General features: G+C 37.7%; 1 protein-coding gene across 7 annotated transcripts in view; it reads left to right on the top strand.

The window, feature by feature from the left end:
- CENPC (centromere protein C) overlaps positions 1-25,433 on the top strand; it is an 89,799-nt gene that overhangs the window by 3,895 nt on the left and 60,471 nt on the right. For 6 of the 7 annotated variants that reach the window (XR_004526687.2, XM_019928105.3, XM_019928103.3 and 3 more), the window contains exons 2-5: positions 1,194-1,240; positions 2,393-2,463; positions 3,382-3,476; positions 17,021-17,126. Coding sequence is in view for 5 of the 7 variants with exons in the window: in XM_019928105.3 (XP_019783664.1) it covers positions 1,194-1,240; positions 2,393-2,463; positions 3,382-3,476; positions 17,021-17,126 (319 nt within the window). In the remaining 2 variants the exon portion in view is untranslated. Of the gene's footprint in view, positions 1-1,193; positions 1,241-2,392; positions 2,464-3,381; positions 3,477-17,020; positions 17,127-25,433 lie in introns of those variants that run through there. The other variant, XM_073805310.1, reaches the window with a different exon arrangement.

Below are 25,433 nucleotides of genomic sequence, written 5' to 3'. Positions count from 1 at the left end.
AGGCTCAGCTCAGGATGTCAGAGCATGAGTGGGGTAAAGAGAGTGTTCACATGGGGTGGGGTCATTTATATCCCATTGGGCCAAGGAAGAGTGCAGCTTACTAAACATTTTGTATTGGTAGCAATTTATTTATTTTAAAAAGCATACTATTCTTCCTGTTACCACAAAATTTTCAACTAGAAAATTTAACTTTATAGATTTTACAATTAAAAGATAGGACCCAAAGTATCACAAATATGCTCTCCACCTCCAATTTCAGCATGTCTATGTGTTTTATTTTTCCTGTTGCTTCCATTTATTGGGGCTGCTTCTTTGTTGGGGTTACCTCTTTTCTCTTTTTGGAAACATTCTAGCATCTTTTTATCCTCAGTTTTTCTGATATTTCATTCTTAACTTCCTAGGTATTTATCTTATGCTGGCCATTCACTCCTCATCCAGGACAATATCCTCTGAGCTTACTTTAGGCTGCTGCTTTTCTTCTGTTTCATCAGTTATCATGTTTCATTTGTTTTCCATCTTCCAGAAATCTGTTATATTTGTTTGTCCACAGATGGCCCTTTCTTCCATTCTCTTATTTATTTATTTATTTATTTATTTATTTATTTTTGCGGTATGCGGGCCTCTCACTGTCGTGGCCTCTCCCGTTGTGGAACACAGGCTCTGGACGCGCAGGCTCAGCGGCCATGGCTCACGGGCCCAGCCGCTCCGCGGCATGTGGGATCTTCCCGGACCAGGGCACAAACCTGTGTCCCCTGCATCGGCAGGTGGACTCTGAACCACTGCGCCACCAGGGAAGCCCCCCCATTCTCTTTTTTCATTGTCGTTTTATGCCAGTTTAGTCCTTTACTATTACTTCAGAGGGATCTCCTTGCAGGAAAAGGAGATAAATAGATATTGTTGGTCAACCAACTTGAATTACTGGAAGCCCAGATAGTATGATTTTGATGATGGAAGAGGTATGGGGGGAGGTGGAGGAGGAGGAAGAAGAGGAGGAAGAAGATGGAATAAATCCAAAGTAAGGAAATAGTATAAACAAACATTTGGGAACAGTGGATATGAAACAAGTTCTTTTTCACTTGATCCAGAAGATATTCCTCTTTATAGTATTACAATAGGCAGTCAGCAAATACTTGCTGAATGAGTGAATAAAGAACTTAAACTTTCACCAGATTGATGATTTACTTTTCTTTCAGGATCATCTCAAAAATGACTATAGAAGAAGATTTTGCCGACCTTCCAGGTGATTTGTGTACTTAAACTTTTAAGATGATTTTTATTTGCATCTTTGGAAAGTGGAATTTTTAAATGAAGAAAGGAAGAACTATTACCTCTGACTAAAATAATGATTTATGTACCCACTGGTTAAGTATAGTCATCTTAGTTATTTTATATTAACAGAGAAATATTAACGCAGGCAGTTCAATGACTTAATGGAGGTGAGAAAAGAAATTCGCCTGATAAATGATGGACCAGGAAGAGGCAGTTTCAATTCTGACTAAATGACAGCTATGGGGAAAGCACTCTAGAGTGGATTGAATGGAAATAATAGAAAGATGCAGTTTATTCCATGGGGCTAAAAGAAAAGGTGGGTGTGGTTCTAAAAGGGCAATAGAAGGATCTTTGTGGTGATGGAACTGTTCAGTATTTTGACTATGGTGGTCATATCTGAACCTTCAAATGTAATAAAGTGTATAGAACTAACTATATACACAAACATAAACACGCATATGAGTACATGTAGAACTGGAGGAATCTGAATAAGATTGGTGGATTCTGTCAACATCAGTATCCTGGTTGTGATAGTATACTATACGGCTTTGTGAAATGTTACCATTGCAGGAAACTGGATAAAGTGATCAAGGGACCTCTTCTATATTATTTCTTACAACTGCATGTGAATCTACAATTGTCTCAATACAAATTTTAATTAAAAAATTTATACTGATTCATTAGCTCCTTAAGATTAAAGGTATTGAATAGAAGTGCATTTGAGATCTTGGAGGGAAGACTGTGTTACTTGGAGCTGATAGGACTTGTGACCATAGAGTCTTTATTAAAGAAGCATTTCAGGATTGATTGAATATGTTCAAAAAAGTTTATGTTCTTGTTAAATAGAGCAGTAGTCTAAAACAGCTTTAGACGTGGCTATTTAGTCAGGGTATATAATTGTTAATGTAGACAATGACATACTACTTCACATACTTTTCTGGGAACTCTTGGACTGTCGAATACTTGTTTTATCCTCAGATAATAAAGGTGATATTTTTCCCATTAAGTAAAAATTAAGATTTTATAATAAGGAGATATGGAATTTTCAAGGTAGATGTTAATAAGTAGCAAATATCTTTTGGAGATGATATGTTAACATTTTCCCTTCTTTCCTTCTTATTAGGGCACCTGACATTAATACAGAGCAAGGCCAGAATATACTGGAAATCTTACTAGACTGTTTTGAAGAAAAAAGTAAGGTTTCATTTATAGATGGACTTTGAGGGTTGGGATGGATGAAAATGTAAATTTGTCCATTAATACCAAATTCAGCAAATATGTTCTAGCATTTCAATATATGAAATATTTTCCCAGGAATTTTTTTTTTTTTTTTTTTTTTCCGGTACGCGGGTCTCTCACTGCTGTGGCCCCTCCCGTTGCGGAGCACAGGCTCCAGACACGCAGGCTCAGCGGCCATGGCTCACGGGCCCAGCCGCTCCGCGGCATGCGGGATCTTCCTGGACCGGGGCACAAACCCGTGTCCCCTGCATCGGCAGGCGGACTCTCAACCACTGTGCCACCAGGGAAGCCCCTTTCTAGGAATTTTGAGTACATATGCAGTCCTTCACGTACCTTCCAGTATACTGAAGATAATACCGGCAAAAATGAGAATAATTTGTTATTCCCTTTAGTTCACACTAGATTCCTATAGTCTGGAATTCCATAAATAATTATCATACACAAGAGAAAGTATTTCATTAATGGAAATAAATGTGCAGAATTATTGGGATCACTGGAGAGCTTGAGATAATGTTTGGTGATTTGCACCCCTTTCTAAAGAAAAGAGTATAATGGCAAAAACTTTTCCTAGTGCTGGTCAGCGTCAGAAGGTATTGGAATAAAAGAATAGGCCAACCAAAGAAAAACACAGTGGAAAAGTATCTTTTCTTTACAAGTTCTGAAAGAAGAACTGGCACATATTTCTTCAGGAATCTTGCTTGTCTTTTTCAGTCCTGATGCCTTCTAGGAACATTTGAATATTGAATTGATGTCTGTACTTAAGTTAAACTAATTGCGCTTAAAAGAGTCAAAAGACTTCTTCACATATCATGTAGGGCTTCTTTTAATTGTAACCAAAACATTTTATACATGTTTTGTTTTAACTTGTTTTAGGTCTTGCCAGTGATTTTAGCACAAATTCCACAAAATCAGTGCTTTATTCAACACCTAAAATAAAAGACATTTGTGTTCAGTCACCAAGTAAAGAGGTAAGTCAAAAAGGAGAACTGGTACAAATTTAATAGTTTAGTGAGTGAACAATACACAATATATAGTTAGATATATTTTAGTTGTTTGTAAGTCTTATTCTTAAAAAGGAACCCTATATTCCCATTGAGTTTATATAAAATTGAGATATTTTGTGAAAATTTTGGTCTGACCTTTCCTGTGTTTGAAATTGGAGGTCTGGGAATTAGAATTATCAAATTTTAACACAATTATTTTTTACTCTTACTTAAATGATGCCTAAATTAGGTTTTTAGGAAAGTGGGCAACTACTGAAGTTCCTAATCCAGGTTGGCAAGTTTGGTTATTTTCTGAAAACTGAAGGCAATTTGCTAAACAGGGGAATCAATCTTTTATTGATTATATATCTTAAGAGGATAGGTTGACCTAACTCTACAAAATAGCAAACTTTGGAATAGAGTTTTTGAAGCTAATGATTAAAGACAAATTATTCAAAAGCACAATACTAATTAGAGAGAAGAATTGTATATAGACATACCTTGTTTTATTGTGCTTTGTTTTATTGCCCTTCACAGATAGTGCATTTTTTACAAATTGAAGGTTTGTGGTAACCCTGTGTCAAGCAAGTCTGTCAGCGCCATTATTCCGACAGTATTTGCTTGCTTCATGTCTCTATGTCATATTTTGGTAATTCTTACAATATTTCAGACATTTTCATTATAATTATATTTGTTATGATGATCTGTGATCAGAGATCTTTGATGTTACCATTGCAAAAAAATTATGACTTCCAGAACTCTCAGATGATGGTTAACATTAAATATTTTTTAATTAAGGTATGTACTTTTTTTTAGACATAATGCTATTGCACACTTAATATACTACAGTATAGTGTAAACATAACTTTTATATGCACTGGGAAATCAAAAAATTCATGTGACTTGCTTTATTGCAGTACTCGCTTTATTGGGGTGGTCTGGAACTAACCCTGCAATATCTCTGAGGAATACCTGTAGTTATAGAAATAACATTCACTAGAAACTTGAATAAACAAATAAACACATAGAGCCTTTTGGTTCCAAGAAATGAAGACATCCATTTCTGTCAGAATTGAGAGACCTTCTTTATTGTGATAAATTATATTGATTTTTGAAAGTTAAATCAACTAAGTTTCCTGGGATAATCTTGACTTGGTCATAAAGTATTAACCTGTTTTGATTTGGTTTGCCAATATTTTTAAAATTTATTTATTTATTTATTTTTGGCTGTGTTGGGTCTTCGTTTCTGTGCGAGGGCTTTCTCTAGTTGCGTCGAGCGGGGGCCACTCTTCATCGTGGTGCGCGGGCCTCTCACTATCGCGGCCTCTCTTGTTGCGGAGCACAGGCTCCAGACGCGCAGGCTCGGTAGTTACGGCTCATGGGCCCAGTTGCTCCGTGGCACATGGGCTCTTCCCAGACCAGGTCTCGAACCCGTGTCCCGTGCATTGGCAGGCAGATTCTCAACCACTGCGCCACCAGGGAAGTCCCAGGTTTGCCAATATTTAAGATGTTTTCATCTGTGTTCATGAACAATATTGTCTTTTTTTTTTTTTCTTTTTTCAAACTGTTCTTGTTGGACTTTGGTATCAAGGTTATGGTAGAGGTTCCACTTTTAGGAAGGATGTAACAGATTGCAGTAAGTCAACACTCCTGCTGAAGAGCTGGTTAAAAAAAAAATAATAAAATGCAAACAAATCATGTTTTTAGAGACATGTGGAGCTGTGGAAGCAACAAGGACTAGATGAACTAAAATTTCAAAGGGTGGAATCCTTAGAATATGAGTTGATGGCTGTTGGTCATTTTCTTCCCTGAGAGTATCTGTTAATTTTGGGCAAAAGCTGAGGATTTTAGGTTGGTCCAGACAGTGTGAGTCCACTGAGGGAAAGCAGAGATTTTGTCACTTGTGCAGGGATGGCATGACAAATTGGAATTCTGGAGGTGCCTCAAATGGATAGCCACTTTTCCTTAAAGAACATTTGTAAGTTCTGAGGTAGTGAAGAACTTTAGGCCAGAATGGTGGACTGAAACATGTAGTCTTGCTGTGCTAAGAAGGTAAAGTCCTACTGCAGGAAAGTGACCCACCACCAATAGGCATTTGACACATTTTGAACAATTTGAGGCCAGAGGCTAAAAAGTTGAGCAAAAACCTCTAAAGGGCTGAACTGAATATCTCACAATTTTTAAGGGCTAAATAGGCTCACTAGGCTCTCAGTAACCCAGGAGAGGGCATTCTGAAGAACAGGGCAGGTTACGAGTGGACTGAGTCTTACTAAAATGTCATGTCAGACCCAGCTCAGTCCTTGAGAGTGAGGATCTAATCATTTCAATCCAATCTGTTTAAAAGGAGAAAAGGAGAACCTTCTCTATAGAGAGATATTACTGGGAGCTTCTACTTTTTTTTAAAAAAATCAAGCCTTTTGTTTTGAGATAATTGTAGATTTATAGCAGTTGTAACAAATAGTAGAGTTCAGGACTGTGTATGGTTTACCTAGTTTCCTCTAAAGGTAACGTCTTGCAAAACTATAGTACAACATTACAACCAGGATATGGACTGATACAGACAGGTTACAGAAAAATTCCATCACTATAGGATCCCTCTTATCCTTTTATAACAAGTTACTTCTCTCTCACCCTTACTCCCTCAACTCCTGAAACCCCTAATCTAGTCTTCATTTTTACAGTTTTGTCATTTCAAGAATGTTGTTTAAATGGAATCATATAGTATATAACTTTTTGGAATTGTCTTTTTCACTCAGGATAATTCTCTGGCGATTCATCCAGGTTTTTGTGTGTATCAATAATTTGTTTCTTTTTATTGCTGAGTGGTATTTCATGGTATGGATATACCACAGTTTGCTTAGCCATTTGCTTATCTCTTAGTTTTCTCTTGATTTAGTTGTCTTGGTTTTTAAATTTGTTGATATTCTGTGCACCTCTGACTAATTTATCACCAATTTCTGTGACAGAGTTATAAATGTTTTCTCAGTGTATATAGACACATCAAGTAATTTATCATTTTCAGTTTTTTTCTGGAGCTATCCTTCCTAGATCTCTCTTCTCTATTTTTTGTTTCTGTCCACCTTTAGGCCTGTCACGTAAGTGTTGTCAATGTGATTTCCGTTTATCATCCAGGGAAGTCCCTTCTCTTTTGTCCTGTTCTGTAGCTCATATTTCTTGCCCTCTTTCTTTTTTTTTTTTTTGGTGGGGCTCATCCTTTAGTAGCATTCTGAGAATTTAAGACCTTAAATGTTTGAAAATACCATGACTTTACCCTCATGATGGGTAATTATGTGTATAGAATTCTAGGCTGGAAATGATTCTCTTTCAGACTTCTAAAGACATGCTCTATTTTTTTTAAAGTTTCTTGTGTTGTTGAGAATATTGCTCTGATTCCTTGATCCTTTGTGAGCCACTATTTTTTCATGTTTGCAAGCTTTGAGAATCTTGTCATCTGTCTTTATTGATTTGAAATTTCATGATATTCCTCGGTGTTAGGTTCTTCTAATTCTTTTAATTAATATTTCTTCTAAGAGTTTCTGTTTCATACAAGTACCTTTCTTGCTTACTTTGCTCATTACCTTTTACACTAGAGCTTTTTGTCAAATGTCCAGTGGTCCAGTGATCCTTATCGGTCTCACTTTTAAGGATGAAAAACTAAAATGGTGATTGGAAGCTGTATTTGCAGAGTTAGAGTTGTACATTGGTAGATTTCACCATGGTATGATTTGTCTGGGCCACATCATTGTGGATGTCCAGTTGTTAATATCTGCAGGTTTTTTTCTCTTGACTTGATAAGTTTTTCTGACAAAGAATTCTTTCCTGCTTAGGGGTCTAATTCTAACTGAGTGTTCTCAGCCAGGTGAGCAAGGGGAAAGGTGCAATTTGAATACTTGCACTTAATATTTCTGTTTTCAATGTGTTACTCTTACCTTCAGTTATATTTCATGTCTTTGAGCTCACAGTCTCTCTGATTCAAAACTCAAGGGAGTAAACATCTAATCTTCTATTTGGGTAGGAAGAGGAGGGACTCAGTGACTGACTGCTTTCTATACTTACATTTAAAAATTAAAAAAAAATTTTATTACAGAAATTTTTTTTATTGGAGTATAATTTTTAAAATTTTTATTTATTTTATTTTATTATTTTTATTTTTGGCTGCGTTGGGTCTTCGTTGCTGTGCGTGGGATTTCTCTAGTTGTGGCGAGCTGGGGCTACTCTTGGTTGCAGTGTGCAGGCTTCTCATTGCGGTGGCTTTTCTTGTTGCAGAGCATGGGCTTTAGGCGCATGGGCTTCAGTAGTTGTGGCTCGCAGGCTCTAGAGCTCAGGCTCAGTAGTTGTGGTGCATGGGCTTAGTTGCTCTACGGCATGTGGAATTTTTCCGGACCAGGGCTCGAACCTGTGTCCCCTGCATTGGCAGGTGGATTCTTAACCACTGCACCACCAGGCAAGTTCCTGTTGGAGTATAATTGCTTTACAATGTTGTGTTAGTTTCTGCTGTACAACACAGTGAATCAGCTATATGTCTACATATATTCCCTGCCTCTTGGACCTCCCTCGCATCCCCCACCATCCCACCCTTCTAGGTCATCACAGAGCACCAAGCTGTCCTCCCTGTGCTATACTGCAGGTTCCCACTAGCTATCTATTTTACACGTGGTAGTGTTTTTATATCAAACCTAATCTCCCAGTTCATCCCACCCTCCCCTTCCGCCTCTATGTTCACACGTCCATCCACTACATCTGCGTCTCTATTCCTGCCCTGGAAATAGGTTCATCTGTACTATTTTTCTAGATTCCACATATATCCATTAATATATGAAATTTGTTTTTCTCTTTCTGACTTACTTCACTTTATATGACAGACTCTAGGTCCATCCACATATCCACAGATGACCCAGTTTCATTCCCTTTTATGGCTGAGTAATATTCCATTATATATACATATATATATAATGGAATATTACTCAGCCATAAAAGGGAATGAAATGGAATGAAATATATATATGTATATATATACATATGTACATATATATATGTACATATATATGTATATGTATATATATACATATATACATATACATATATATATACATAAAATGGAATGAAATATATATATGTATATATATATATACACCACATCTTCTTTTATCCATTCATCTGTCAGTAGACATTTAGGTTGTTTCCATGACCTGGCTATTGTAAATATTGCTGCAGTGAACATTGGGGTACATGTGTCTTTCTGAATTACGGTTTCTCAGGGTATATGCCCGGTAGTGGGATTGCTGGGTCATATGGTAGTTCTATTTTTAGTTTTTAAGGAACCTCCATACTGTTCTCCACAGTGGCTGTATCAATTTACATTCCCACCAGCAGTGCAGGAGGGTTCCCTTTTCTCCTCACCCTTTCCAGCATTTATTGTTTGTAGATTTTTTGATGATGGCCATTCTGACCAGTGTGAGATGATACCTCATTATAGTTTTGATGTGCATTTCTCTAATGATTAGTGATGTTGAGGATCTTTTCATATGTTTGTTGACTATCTGTATAACTTGTTCTGAGAAATGTTTATTTAGGTCTTCCACTCATTTTTTGATTGGATTGTGTTTTTTTTGATATTGAGCTGGCCGAGCTGTTTGTATAATTTGGAGATTAATCCTTTGTCTGTTGTTTCATTGCAAATATTTTCTCCCATTCTGAGGGTTGTCTTTGCATCTTGTTTATGGTTTCCTTTGCTGTGTAAAAGCTTTTAAGTTTAATTAGGTCCCATTTGTTTATTTTTGTTTTTATTTTCATTACTCTAGGAGGTGGGTCAAAAAGGACCTTGCTGTGATTTATGTCATAGAATGTTCTTCCTATGATTTCATCTAAGAGTTTTATAGTGTATGGCCTTAACGTTTAGGTCTGTAATCCATTTTGATTTTATTTTTGTGTATGGTGTTAGGGAGTGTTCTAATTTCATTCTTTTATATGTAGCTGTCCAGTTTTCCCAACACCACTTATTGAAGAGGCTATCTTTTCTCCATTGTATATTCTTGCCTCCTTTGTCATAAGTTAGTTGACCATAGGTGTGTGGGTTTATCTCTGGGTTTTCTATCATGTACCATTGATCTGTATTTCTGTTTTTGTGCCAGTACCATACTGTCTTGATGACTCTAGCTTTGTAGTACAGTCTGAAGTCAGGGAGCCTGATTCCTCCATCTCCATCTTTATTTCGCAAGATTGCTTTGGCTATTTGGGGTCTTTTGTGCTTCCATACAAATTAAAAAAATTTTTGTTCTAGTTCTGTGAAAAATGACATTGGTAATTTGATAGGGATTGCATTCAATCTGTAGATTGCTTTGTGTAGTATAGTCATTTTCACAGTATTGATTCTTCCCATCCAAGAACATGGTATATCTCTCCATCTGTTTGTGTCATCTTTGATTTCTTTCATCAGTGTTTTACAGTTGATTTCTTTCATCAGTGTTTTACAGTTTTCTGTGTACAGGTCTTTTGCTTCCTTAGGGAGGTATTCCTAGGTATTTTATTTTATTCTTTTTGTTGCAATGCTGAATGGGATTGTTTCCTTAATTTCTCTTTCTGATCTTTCGTTGTTAGTGTATAGGAATGCAAGAGATTTCTGTGCATTAATTTTGTATCCTGCAACTTTACCATATCCATTGATTAGCTCTAGTAGTTTTCTGGTGGCATCTTTAGGATTCTCTATGTATAGCATCATGTCATCTGCAGACAGTGGCAGTTTTACTTCTTCTTTTCCAATTTGGATTCCTTTTATTTCTTTTTCTTCTCTGATTGCTGTGGCTAAAACTTCCAAAACTGTTGAATAATAGTGGTGAGAGTGGACATCCTTGTCTTGTTCCTGATCTTAGAGGAAATGCTTTCAGTTTTTCCCCACTAAGAATGATGTTTGCTGTGGGTTTGTTGTATATGGCCTTTATTATGTAGAGGTAGGTTCCATCTAAGCCCACTTTCTGGAGAGTTTTTATCATAAATGGGTGTTGAATTTTGTCAGAAGCTTTTTCTTCATCTATTGAGATGACCATATGGTTTTTATTCTTCAGTTTGTTAATGTGATGTATCACATTGATTAATTTGCATTTATTGAAGAATCCTTGCATCCCTGGGATAAATCCTACTTGGTCATGGTGTATGACCCTTTTAATGTGTTGTTAGATTCTGTTTGCTAGTATTTTGTTGAGGATTTTTGCGTCTATGTTCAGCAGTGATATTGGTCTGTAATTTTCTTTTCTTGTAATATCTTTGTCTGGTTTTGGTATCAGGGTGATGGTGGCCTCACAGAATGAGTTTGGGAGTGTTCATCTCTCTGCAATTTTTTGGAAGAGTTTGAGAATGATAGGTGTTAACTCTTCTCTAAACGCTTGGTAGAATTCAACTGTGAAGCCATCTGGTCCTGGACTTTTGTTTGTTGGAAGATTTTTAGTTACAGTTTAGATTTCATTACTTGTGATTGGTCTGTTTATATTTTCTGTTTCTTCCTGGTTCAGTCTCGGAAGTTTGTACCTTTCCAAGAATTTGTCCATTTCTTCTGGGTTTTCCATTTTATTGGCATATAGTTGCTTGTAGTAGTGTCTTATGATTCTTTGTATTTCTGTGATGTCAGTTGTAATTGCTCCTTTTTAATTTCTAACTTTTCTTTTCTACAAATTTATTTAATTAATTTATTTTTGTCTGCATTGGGTCTTCGTTGCTGCACGTGAGCTTTCTCTAGTTTTGGTGAGCGGGGGCTACTCTTCGTTGTGCTGCGCATGCTTCTCATTGCTATGGCTTCTTTTGTTGTGAAGCACAGGCCCTAGAGTGAGTGGCTTTAGTAGTTGTGATTCCTGGGCTCAGTAGTTGTGGCTCATGGGCTCTGGAGTGCAGGCTCAGTAGTTGTGGCGTACGGGCTTAGTTGCTCCGCGGCATGTGGGATCTTCCTGCACCAGGGCTTGTACCCGTGTCCCCTGCGTTGGCAGGCATGATTCTTAACCACTGTGCCACCAGGGAAGTCCCTCATTTCTAATTTTATTGATTTGAGTTCTCTCCCTTTTTTTCTTGATGATCCTGGCTAAGGGTTTATCAATTTTGTTTATCTTCTCAAAGAACCAACTTTTAGTTTCATTGATCTTTGCTATTATTTTCTTCATTTCTGTTTCATTTATTTCTGGTCTGATCTTTATGGCTTCTTTCCTTCTACTAATTTTGGGATTTCTTTGTTCTTCTTTCTCTTTTTGCTTTAGGTGTAAGATTAGATCATTTATTTGAGAGTTTTTTTGTTTCTTGAGGTGACATTGAATTGGTATAAACTTCCCTCTTGGAACTGCTTTTGCTGTGTCCCATAGGTTTGGGGCCGTTGTGTTTTCATTGTCATTTGTTTCTATGTATTTTTTATTTCCTCTTTGATTTCTTCAGTGATCTCTTGGTTATTTAGCAGCACACTGTTTAGCTTCCATATGTATTTTTTTTTTTTTTACAGTTTTTTTTCCTGTAATTGATTTCTAATCTCATAGCCGTGTGGTTGGAAAAGATGCTTGATACGATTTCAGTTTTCTTAAATAACGCAAGGCTTGATTTGTGACCCAAGATGTGATCTATCCTGGAGAATGTTCCATGTGCACTTGAGAAGAAAGTGTATTCTGCTGCTTTTGGGTGGAATGTCCTGTAAATTTCAATTAAACCTGTCTGGTCTATTGTGTCATTTAAAGCTGGTATTTCATTACTTGTTTTCTGTCTGGACGATCTGTCCTCTGGTGTGAGTGGGGTGTTTTAAGTCCCCCACTATTATTGTGTTACTGTTGTTTTCCCCTTTTATGGCTGCTAGCATTTGCCTTATGTTTATGTTGGGTACATAAATACTTATAATTGTTATATCTTCTTGGATTGATCTCTTGATCATTATGTAGTGTCCTTCCTTATCTCTTGTAACAGTCTTCATTTTAAAGTCTGTTTTGTCTTACATGAGTATTGCTACTCCAGCTTTCTTTTGACTTCCATATTCATGGAATGTCTTTTTTCATCCCCTCACTTTCAGTCTGTATGTGTCCCTAGATCTGAAGTGGGTTTCTTGTAGACAGCATATATATGGGTCTTGTTTTTGTATCCATTCAGCCAGTCTGTGTATTTTGGTCGGAGCATTTAATCCATTTACATTCAAGGTAATTATTGATACCTATGTTCCTATTACCATTTTCTTAATTGTCTTGGTTTGTTTTTGTGGGTCTTTTTCTTTTCCGCCTAGAGAAGTTCCTTTCACATTTGTCACAAAGCTGGTTTGGTGGTGCTGAATTCTCTTAACTTTTGCTTATCTGTAAACATTTTGATTTGTCCATCAAATCTGAATGAGATCCTTGCTGGGTAGAGTAATCTTGGTTGTAGGATTTTTCCTTTTATCCCTTGAAATATATCCTGCCACTCCCTTCTGGCCTGCAGAGTTTCTGCTGAAAAATAAGCTGATAACTGTATGGGGATTCCTTTGTATGTTATTTGTTGCTTTACCCTTGCTGCTTTTAGTATTTTTGCTTTGAATTTAATTTTTGTTAGTTTGATTAATATGTGTCTTGGTGTGTTTCTCCTAGGGTTTATCCTGTATAGGACTCTCTGTGCTTCCTGGACTTGGGTGGCTATTTCCTTTCCCATGTTAGGGAAGTTTTTAACTATAATCTCTTCAAATATTTTTTCTGACCCTTTCTCTTTCTTTTCTTCTTCTGGGACCCCTATAATTCAGATATTGGTGCATTTAATGTTGTCCCAGAGGTCTCGGAGACCGTTCTCAATTCTCTTCTTTCTTTTCTCTTTATTCTGCTCTTCGGCAGTTATTTCCACTATTCTCTTTCAGCTCACTTATTTGTTCTTCCGCCTCAGATATTCTGCTATTGATTCCTTCTAGAGTATTTTTCATTCTAGTTATTGTGATGTTCATCACTGTTTGTTTTTTAGTTCTTCTAGGTCTTTGTTATATATTTCTTGTATTTTCTCGATCCATGCCTCCATTCTATTTCTGAGATTTTGGAACATCTTTACCATCATTGCTCTGAATTCTTTTTCAGGTTGGTTGCCTATTTCTTCTTCATTTATTTGGTCTTGTAGGTTTTTACCTTGCTTCTTCATCTGTAACATATTTTTTTGTTGTCTCATCTTTTTATTTTTTTGGTGGGTGGGGCTGTGTTCCTGTCTTACAGGTTGTTTGGCCTGAGGCGTCGGCACTGGAGCTTGCAAGCAGTTGGGTGGAGCTGGGTCTTGGTGCCAAGATGAGGACCTCTGGGAAACCTCACTCTGATTAATATTCCTTGGGGTATTAATATTCCTTGGGGTATGAGGAATATTAATATTCCTTGGGGTATCTCTGTTAGTCTAGCAGTTTGGGCTCCGCGTTCCCACAACAGGAGCTCATGCCTGACCCCCAGCTTGGGAGCCAAGATCCTACAAGCTGCACCGTGTGGCAGAAAAACAAAACAAAACAAAAACAAAAGGCAAAAGTATAACAAAGAATAAAAAATAAAATTAGAAAAGTAAAAATTTATTAGAAAATATATATATAAATGAAACAACAACAAGGTAAAACAGAACCAGAACAGGAAAAAAAAAAAAAAGAAAAATCCAAACAAACCAGAGAAGGCCTTTGCTGTGGGGTGGCAGGACCTAGGTTCAAGACCCATGGGGCTGGAAAAGTCCCTGAGGGGGGCTTCCCTGGTGGCACAGTGGTTGGGGGTCCGCCTGCCGAGGCAGGGGACACGGGTTCGTGCCCCGGTCCGGGAAGATGCCACATGCGGCGGAGCGGCTAGGCCCATGAGCCATGACCACTGAGCCTGCACATCCGGAGCCTGTGCTCCGCAACAGAAGAGGCCACAACAGTGAGAGGCCCGCGTACCGCAAAAAAAAAAAAAAAAAAAAAAAAAGTGCCTGAGGGGACCTTGAGTGTAGGGGTTTTGGCCTGGGACCCCAGCAGACTAGCTGGGGACTGAGAGCTTAGGGGAAACTCTGGCCACGTTCCCCTCTGATTCCCCAATCCCCTGAAGGTCTCTCCCTGTCCTGCCAATCCCCTCGCCATGGGTGGGCCCCTCCTGAACATGGGAACTCCTCGCCTCCCCCGGCCACCCCTCAGGAGCACTGGTCCCGTATTGCCTCTATTTTTCCTCCCCACGTGTCCCACCTGGTCACTTGGGGGTTCCTCCTGTCCCCATAGGTGTCTGAGGTCCCCCACTGGTGCCTGGTAGATGCTCTAGCTGTGTGGAGACACGAATTCCATGTCCTCCTACTCCGCCATCTTGACTCTGCTCCCCCCATACATCCTTTAACAACTCTTCTGTTTGCAGGCCCTACCTGGAGCCCCTCTTTTAGAGGTGCATTGTACCTTGAAAAACTGAACTTCGGGGTTTCTCCTTAAACATAAATCTGTCAGCTTCTGGGCTTACTTCATTGTTAGCATGTTTCTGGTCTTTCTGGGCTGCTCAGTTGCTACTAATCTGCTTTCCAACCTAAAAGAGTTTATTGATGTCTCTCATCTACTCCCTTCTCTTTCTCTTCATCCTTCTGGGTTTATACATTTAAAAAAATCCTTAGTGGGACTTCCCTGGTGATGCATTGCTTAAGAATCTGCCTGCCAATGCAGGGGGCACGAGTTTGATCCCTGGTCTGGGAAGATCCCACATGCCGTGGAGCAGCTAAGCCTGTGTGCCACAGCTACTGAACCTGCACTCTAGATCCCACGAGCCACAACTACTGAGCCCATGTGCCACAACTACTGAAGCCTGTGCGCCTAGAGTCCGTGCTCCACAACAGGAGAACCACTTCAATGAGGAGCCTGCACACTGCAACGAAGAGTAACCCCCACTTGCCACAAATAGAGAAAGCCTGCGCACAGCAGCAAAGACCCAATGCCGACAAAAATAAATAAATAAAATAAATTTAAAAAAAAAAGAATGCATTAAAAAAAATCCTTGGTGAGGTTTCAAAAGGGAGTAGAATATAATGAAAACTTGCTTTTGTTACTTTACGTAATTGAGTTCCATAGTGTATCCGCTGAACTAGCAATGTAGTGGCTCCATTATTTACATATTTCCCTATTGGTAGATTTTTAGATTTTTTTCCCTCTATTCATTATAATAATGATGTAGTGAACACCTTTGTTTATGCCTCCTTGTTTGCATTTGTAAATTGAATTTCTCTAGGATATGTACTTCTAAAACGAAATTGTTAAGTATTGTCAATTTATTCTTCAGAATGGTCTATTAGTTTACTTTCCCACTTGTAATGTGTGAATGAGATTTCTCTTTTCTAGAATTAAAAAATTTACGACTTGATATATTTCAAATTTTCAAAAGAAAGCATGTTATGTACATAAGGTATTAAAAATAACATAAATGAATACCCATGTGCCCATTTCTCAATGTTAGAAATACCAGTACCTTTGAAGCACCTGTGTGCCCCTTTGTGATCTTATTTTTTGCCTCTCCTTCCTGCACAGAGGTAACCACTGTGTTGAATTTCATGTTCATCATTCCCATCTTTTGCTTTATAGCTTTACCACACGTGCATGTGTGCTGACATTTGTGTCAATATTTCTTTCACTACTTAAGACAGGTCCTGCTACCATTCACATGTTGGGTGCTTCACTAGATAGGACTCATGAGACTCCAGTTGTAGTTAGTTGTACTCATGACTGAGATTTGTTATAGGCGTATAGTCAGGATACACAGCCAGATCAGTAAGAGAAAAGTACGCATCAGGCAGAGTATGGTGGAATCCATGTCAGGCTCTCCAAAGGGGCCACACAGAGTGCACTCTTTGCATCCAGCAGTAAAATGCTATAAAACATGTACAGTCTTTCTGCCCTGGGAAGCCTTTTGAGATTTAGCCTGTTTTTATTGGGAGCTGGTTATATTGGTCCCCTCTGCCCACCAAAATTCTGTATTGTCTGAAGGAAAGAAGGAAGGTGTTCACCATAAATCACATTGTTTATACAAACAGTCTAGGCAGGCTGGCATAACCAGTTGGTAATGGAGGAAACATTCTGAAAGCCAAGACTCTGTGTGCCAGCCAAGGGCTAGTCCTGTAAGCAGGTTTTTAAGTGATCAGGCCTGGTGCATTAACTCTTTCCTGCATAGAGTGAATTTCTAAATACTATATATATTTAGTGTTTTACATGTTTTTGCATCTATTCTGAACTTAACGTAAATGAGATTATATACTTGTGTGACTTTCTTTTTGTTTAACATAATCATTCATGTATGCTGTAGTTTATTCCTTTCACTGTTGTATTTGTGATATTGTGATATATGACTATACGGTAATTTATTTATCCAGTCTTCTGGCAGATTAGGTTTTTAAAAGTTGTTCAGAGCAACATTGCTTCTGTGATAGGTTATATGAAATTTCAGCTTTACTATGAAATTGGTTTCTAAGGAGTTAAGTATGCAGCTTTACCAGCTGGTTTATTGTTTTTAAAAATACTTTCTTTTTTCAATTTAAGAACAAATGTGTTTAATCAAAATTGGTAATTTAATAGAATAGATCTAATGTTGTATCTCTTTTAGACTCAGTGCCAGAAATCACATCCAAAGTCAGGTACAGTTTCTTCAAGGAAGAAAGAAGCCCCTCTGCAGTTAATTGTGGAACCAAGTGAAGCTGTCAACAAATCAGGTTGGTAGCATCCCCATGGGTGATATTTGCCTAGATATATTTAAAGAGTTAGGGGCTCCCCTGGTGGCGCAGTGGTTGAGAGTCCGCCTGCTGATGCAGGGGACATGGGTTCGTGCCCTGGTCCGGGAAGACCCCACATGCCGCGGAGTGGCTGGGCCCGTGAGCCATGGCCGCTGGGCCTGCGCGTCCGGAGCCTGTGCTCCGCAACAGGAGAGGCCACAACAGTGAGAGGCCCGCGTACCGCAAAAAAAAAAAAAAAAAAGAAAAGAGAAATGCTGAAGGTAGCACATGTGTCGGCTTGAGTCACAAGGTCAGGGTCAGCCTAGACAGAATTGTGAAATGGATGAAGTTGTTTCTGAGTCCCTCTCAAGTCCACTGTCAGTGTATTTTTTTTAAAAAAAAAACATGAATAAGTTTTATTTTTAATTTTATTGAAATATAGTTGATTTACAATGTTGTGTTTAATTTCTGCTACACAGCAGAGTGACTCAGTTATACATATATATTCTTTTCCATTATGGTTTATCATAGGATACTGAATATAGTTCCCTGTGCTATATAGTAGGACCTTGTTGTTTATCCGTCCTATATATAATAGTTTGCATCTGCTAATCCCAAGCTCCCAATCCTTCCCCCCCCCCACTTCCCCTCAGCAACCACAAGTGTGTTCTTTATATCTGTGAGTTCATTTTTGTTTCATAGATATGTTCATTTGTGTTGTATTTTAGATTCCATATATAAGTGATATATGGTATTTGTCTTTCTGACTTACTTCATTTAGTCTGATAATCTCTAGGTCTATCCATGTTGCTGCAAGTGGCATTACTTCTTTCTTTTTAATGGCTGAGTAATATTCCATTGTATATATGTGCCACATCTTTATCCATTCATCCAACTGTGGACATTTAGGTTGTTTCCATGTCTTGGCTATTGTAAATAGTGCTGCTATGAACAAAGGGGTGCAAGTATCTTTTTGAATTATCGTTTTATCTGGGTATATGACCAGGAGTGGGATTGCCGGATCATTTGGCAACTCTGTTTTTAGTTGTTTTTTTTTTTGCGGTACACGGGCCTCTCACTGTTGTGGCCTCTCCTGTTGTGGAGCACAGGCTCCAGAGGTGCAGGCTCTGGATGTGTAGGCTCAGCAGCCATGGCTCATGGGCCCAGCCGCTCTGCGCCATGTGGGATCTTCCTGGACCGGGGCACGAACCCGTGTTCCCTGCATCGGCAGGTGGACTCTCAACCACTGCGCCACCAGGGAAACCCTATTTTTAGTGTTTTGAGGAACCTTCATACTGTTTTCTATAGTGGCTGCACCAATTTACATTCCTACCAACAGTGTAAGAGCGTTCCCGTTTCTCCACACCCTCTCCAGCATTTATTATTTGTAGACTTTTTAATGATGGCCATTCCGACCGGTGTGAGGTGGTACCTCGTTGTTTTGATTTGCGGAATAATAAGTTTTATCTGATTATTATGTGTGTTTTTGTTTTAGTGGTAGGAGCGTTGTTCATAAGATGTGGTAAGAGACATTAACTAAGAATTATTATAGGGACCATAGCTTTAAGAGTTTTCAAGTAGATTTTTCTTTTCTTTTCTTCTTTTTTTTTTTTTTAATATTTATCATCTCATACAGTTTCTGTGGGTCAGGAATTCAGAAGCAGCTTAGTTAGGTGGTGCTGGCTTGTAATCTCATGAGGTGGTAGTCAAGATGATGGCCAGGGTTGCAGTCATCTGAAGACTTGACTGAGGCTAAGGATGAATTTCCAAGATGACACTCATGTGGGTCTGGTTGCCGGCAGGAAGCCTTAATTTCCTCCCATGTGGGCCTCTCCATGGGCTCCTTGAGCATTTTTTTTTTAACTAAGGTATAATTTACGTAATATTAGTTTCAGGAATACAACATAATGATTTGATATTTGAATATATGTGGTCAGTGTTTTTTCTCTCTGTTGCATTTCCTTAAGTCATTTATATGTGCTGCCAGTTTTTAAAGTTTTATTTGCATTTTTCAAATTAGAAAAGTCCTTCATTTGGGGTGAGTCAAAGATTTAAAAGAAAAAGCTACTAATCATTACTCCCCTCATCCTGCTGAGGTAGCCTTGAATCCTTCCATATCTTCATTGGTGCTCTTGAACGAACACATATATAAACGTGTTTGTGCGTGCACGCATGCTTTCAGAAGAGGCTTTTACAATTTCCTTTTATACCAGCAATGTAAGAAAGTACCTTTCACCTGATAGAGTATTTACTATTCTATTGAACTTTTTGCCAATTTGATCACTATTACATGATCTCAATGTTACTTTAGTGATTACCACTGAGTTTGAACACCTTTTCATAAGTTTACTGGCTATTTGAAATACCTTTTTATCTTTTCATATCCTTTGCCCATTTGTTTTTTCTAGTTTATGGGAGATCTTTAAATTGAGTATCTGTAACTGTTTATCTGTAATTTGTGTAATTTATCTGTTATTTATCAGATATTTTTCCAAATGATCCCTAGACTATTACAGATTTTGGTTATAGTATCTTATATGATGGATAACGTTTTTTATTTTAATTGTCAAATGTGTGTGTGTTTGTTTTTTTCAATAGCTTTTGAGTTTCCTGTTTTGGTTAAAAGGTCTGTTTTATCCTAATGGTATATGTAATATCTTACATTTTCATCTTAACATCTTTTTTTCTTTTTAATTTAAATTCTTAATCCATCTGGAATGTGCTTTGGTGTATAATGTGGCATAATGTTATAATTTTATTTTCTTCCTTATGGTCAGTTGTGCTAGTTCCTTTTATTAATTACATAATCCATTCTCATATGAATGTGCTACTTTTATCATGTATTAAATCTCATATATCATTCAATATACTTTTGAATTTTGGTCCATTTGTTTATTCTTAATGTCAACACAGTACTGTTTTACTAATTGTAGTTTTATAGCACATGCTGATATAAAGGTATCTATTTATATATATACTTCTGATACATGCCACTCTTCTGCCATTCTTAGACCTTTTTAATTTCTATGAATTTTGTGTATTCAGTTTCCAATAAAATTTTGTTGTGATGTTAACTAAAGTTGCATTTAATTTGTATAGTAATTTTGTGAAAATTCATATTTTTGCGTCATTTAGGTTTTCTACTTAAGAACAAATATGTCATATATTTACATCCTTCAAAAGTGTGTGAAGGGTACTGTCAATAGCATGAAAGGATAACCCACAAAATGGGGGAAAATAATTGCATATAGTATATCTCATAAGGCAGTGGTCTCCAACCTTTTTGGCACCATGGAGCGGTTTTGTGGAAGACAATTTTTCCATGGACTGGGGGTGGGGGGGGCGGGTGGTTTTGGTGTGATTCAAGCACATTACCTTTATTGTGCACTTTATTTCTATTATTATTACATTGTAAGATCCAGTGAAATAATTATACAACTCACCATAATGCAGCATCAGTGGGAGCCCTGAGCTTGTTTTCACTTGCCAGTCACTGATAGCGTTTTGATATGAGTCTGCAAGCAATTGATTTATTATGGTCTCTGTGCAGTCAGACCTCTCTGCTAATGATAATCTGTATTTGCATCTGCTCCCCAGCGCTAGAGTCACCACCTCTGTTCTACCTCACATTAGATTCTCATAAGGAGCATGCAAGCTAGATCCCTTGCATGTGCAGTTCACAGTAGGGTTCGTGCTCCTATGAGAATCTAATGCCACCGATGATCTGACAGGAGGTGGGGCTCAGGTGGTAATGCTAGCAATGGGGAGCAGCTGTAAATACAGGTGAAGCTTTGCTCATTCACCTAATGCTCACCTCCTGCTGTGTGGCCCAGTTCCTAACAGGCCATGGACCATTACTGGTCTGTGGCCTGGGGGTTGGGGACCCCTGTAATAAGGGATTTATATCCAGAATACATAAAGACTTCCTGTAACTCAACAACAACAAAAATAAACATCCCAACTGAAAAGAGAAGAGGACTTGAATAGACATTTGTCCAGTTGGCCAATGAATGTGTTTTACCTGCCTTCACTAATTGAGTTTGGTTTCAGACTTGCATGTCCTTCAAGTGGCTTGTAACCTGAACAAGGTATTTGCCTGAGTTGTTTTCTGGGAACTTCAGGTCAGCTGCATCTAGTTTGTGCTGAGCTGGTTAAGACTGAATAGAACCACCCTTCAACTGGTTATGCTTAAGGGTCCACTCCAGTAACCTTTTGACCGTGCAGAGACCTGTGCAGAGCGATGATTATTGCAACTTTTTTTCAGTCACCTTTCCCCAAGCTCCCCACGCCTCAGATCATCTTGCTTGGCTGCCTTGCAAATAAACCCTCTCTTTGCTGCAAACCTTGTTGTCTCAGCATTTTGGCTTGCTATGCATCTGGCAAGCTGATAACAACTACATGCAAAGTTGTTCAACATTGTTAGTCATTAGGGAAATGCAAATCAAAACCCCACAGAGATACCACTTTATACATATTAGGATGGATATTATTACTTTTTAAATAAAATAAAAGATGTTGAGGATGTGGAATTTATAGAAACCCACATGCATTATGCAGCCAGTGGAAAAAGTTTGGTGGTTCCTCAAAAAATTAGGTATTAAGTAGCATTTCTACTTCTAGGTTTATATTCAAAAGAATTGAAAACAGGAACTCAAACAGATACTTATACCCCAATGTTCATAGCAGTATGATTCATAATACCCAAAAGGTGGAAACAACCAAAGTGTCCCATGAACGAGTGAATGGACAAACAACATGTGGTACATGTGTAGAGTGGAATATTATTCAACCATAAAAAGGAATGAAGTTCTGATACATGCTACAACATGGAAGAACCTTAGAAACATTATGCTAAATGAATGTACTGGACTTTCCTGTTGTCTTTCCCTTAGTGATTTCTAGTCTTGATTTCTTTATGGCATAGCATATATACACTATGTCATTTCATTTTAGTTCTTTAAAATTTGTGAAGATTTGTTTTATTTGTTTTATGACCCAAGATATTGTCTGCCTTTATGAATGCTTCATGGGCATTTGAAAAACAAGTATTCCATTGTTGAGTGCAGTTGACCATAAATGTCAATTATGTTGTATTACTAATTTTTATACATTGTTTGATGCAGTTTGCTAAAAGTTTGAGAACTTTTTGCATCTAAATTAATGAGAGATAGTGGTCTGTAGTTTTCTTTTTTATGCTGTATTTGTATGGTTTTGGTATCAAGGTAATGCTCACCAACCTTATAAAATGAGTTGGAAATTATTCTCCCTTCTGATTCCTAGAAGGGCTTATGTAAAATTAATTTTAATTCTCTGATTTTTTGGTATAATATTCTCCAGTGATATCATCTGGTCTGTGACATTTCTTTTTCAAGAGCTTTTAAGTTACAAATTCAATTCTCTAATAGTTATAGGACTATTTAGGTTATTTATTTTATCTTGGCACATTTTTGATAGTTTATTGTTTTTGAAGAATTGGTCCATTTCTTCTAAGTGGTTGAGTTTATCGGCATAAAGTTGTACATAGTATTACTTTGTTATCCTTTTTTTTTTTTTTTTTTTTTTTTTTTTGTGGTACACGGGCTTCTCACTGTTGTGGCCTCTCCCGTTGCGAAGCACAGGCTCTGGACGTGCAGGCTCAGCGGCCATGGCTCACGGGCCTAGCCACTCCGCGGCATGTGGGATCTTCCCGGACCGGGGCACGAACCCGTGTCCCCTGCATTGGCAGGCGGACTCTCAACCACTGCCCACCAGGGAAGCCCCACTTTGTTATCCTTTTAATGGCTGCAGGATCTGTTGTGATACACCGTTTTATTCTGGATATTGTTGATTTGTGTCTTGTCTTTTTGCCTTTGTTAATTTTGTTACAGGATTATCATTTTTATTCACTGTTTTAAAAGAACTAGCTTCCTGTTTCAGTAAGTTTTTGTGTTTTCCTGTTTTTAGTTTCATTGATTTCTGCTCTTATTTTCTCCATTCTTGTCCTTGGTTTGGGTTTATTTTGCTCCTTTTTTTAGTTTTTGAGGTAGAAACTTTATTTTATACTTTAGTTTATAATCCAGTACTATTTTATTAAATTTGTTACTCAAACTGTTCCAGCTTTGGCCATTAGAAAGCTCTTTCACTGGCTCCTATGCCCCTTTGATGGACCCCATTTTTGTTGTTATTGCTGTTGTTTTTAACATTTCCTTACCTTCTGGAACTACAGGATGCTCCAGGCCCAACTTACCCTAGAATCAGCCATTTCTCCAAGGAGCCAGTGGTTCCTTTTACTGGAGAATGGTATTAGGAACCAAGATCTGGGTGCTAGGTGTGCTGTTTCTCCTGGGGCATTAATGCTTCAAGACTGTCTCAACTGACAGAGCAAGGAAATATATGTGTGTATGGTAACTGGTATATATACACATATCTATAAATATTTTTCTGTGTAACTGTATCTGTATTAAGTTAAACATGAATTCATATTGATGTTTCCAACTGTAATTTATTACCACATGGGTTATTCTTGCTTCTTAGCCTTGCTTATCTGTAAACGTCCACTCTGTGTGTAAGAAACTTGGCACTTACCTTTCACCATCTACCTACTTAACTTTTTGTTCCTATATACATGTATAACAGTATCAGAATTGTTGACTTAAACCCATGGAAAACAATTTTATCTACTGGAGTACAGTGCTTATGTACAATTTCTTTATTGTACTTAATTTACAATATTGTGTTAGTTTCAGGTGTACAGCAAAAGTGATTTGGTTATATATATATGTATACATACATATACTTTTTTCTTGATTCTTTTTCATTATAGGTTATTATAAGATACTGAATATAGTCCCTGTGCTACACAATAAATCCTTGTTGTTTATCTATTTTATATATGACAATGTGTATCTGTTAATCCCGTACTCCTAATTTATCCCTCTCCCTCCTTCCTCTTCGGTAACCATAAGTTTGTTTTGTGTCTGTGAGTCTGTTTGTGTTTTGTTTTATTTTTCAGATTTCACATATAAGTGATATCATATAATATTTGTCTTTGTCTGTCTGACTTACTTCACTTAGTATGACAATGTTATGTACAATTTCTTTAGCTTTTAGTTTTACAGACTCCATTTCTAACCTTACTTAGGTCAGCATTTTTCCTCACCCCCGTAAGTGAGGTTGTTTGTATGTATCATGTCATATATCATATCATATATCATATCACATCATATATCATAGAATGTGGTATATGTGATACTGTGTGACTTCCAAGGTTAGGACATAAAGGGCTTCTGCTTGGCTCCCTCCCTTTCTCCTTATTTCCCTCTTAGGATACACTCTACCTCATAACCCAGACATCATGCTGTGAGGAAGCCCAAACTAGCCTACTTGCAGACATACATAGACAGCAGTATTTCTTCGGCCTGCTGCCAGCTTCAGATGTTAGACATGTGAGTAAGCAAGCTTTCAAATCGTTCCAGGCCCCAGACTTCATGGAGTAGAGACAAGTCATCCCTGCTTGTGCCCTGCCAAATTCCGGCCCCACAGAATAAGTGAACATAATATATGGTGGTTTTATGCAGCCAAGGCATGGAGTTACTTATTATGCAGACAGAGTAACTAGAACAACTCCCTAATTCCCAACTGATACACTGTTGTCATATATTTTATTCCTGTTATCCTCTATTTTAATTCTGCTATGTATTTTGATATCTTTTATGTCTATAAGACTTTATTTTTGTTTTAATCAGTCAGTGTTTATATTTACACATACATCACTGTGCTCTTTATTCCTTTTAAAAAATGATTTTAAAAAATTACGGTAAAATAATATAACAAAATGTACCATTTTAAACATTTTTAAGTGTACAGTTCTTGGCATTAAGGACAGTCAGGTTGTCCAACTGTCACCACCATCCATCCACAGAACTTATTCATCTTGTAAAACTGAACCCATTAAACAATCTCCCCCTACCCCCGGCCTCTGGTAACCACACTTCTACATTCTGTTTCTGAATTTGACTACTCTAAATACCTCATATGAGTGGAATTGTTCAGCTTTTGTCCTTTTGCAACTGGCTTATTTCACTTAGCATAATGTCCTCAAGTGTCAGCCAGGTTGTAGTGTGTGTCAGGATTTCCTTTATAAAGCTGAATAATATCTCACTGTATGTATACCATATTTTGTTTTGTCCATTTATCCATTGATGGACATTTAGGTGGTTTCCACCTTTTGTCTTTTGTGAATAATGTTGCTGTGAGCACAGATGTACAAGTACCTCTTGCAGCCCCTGCTTTGAATCTTTTTGGATATATAGGCAAAAAAGGAATTAT

The sequence above is a fragment of the Tursiops truncatus genome, chromosome 5 (genome assembly GCF_011762595.2).
Source record: "Tursiops truncatus isolate mTurTru1 chromosome 5, mTurTru1.mat.Y, whole genome shotgun sequence".
Lineage (NCBI taxonomy): Eukaryota > Metazoa > Chordata > Mammalia > Artiodactyla > Delphinidae > Tursiops > Tursiops truncatus.
The sequence above is the reverse complement of the archived record's forward strand: the minus strand, read 5'-3'. Positions and strand labels throughout refer to the sequence as shown.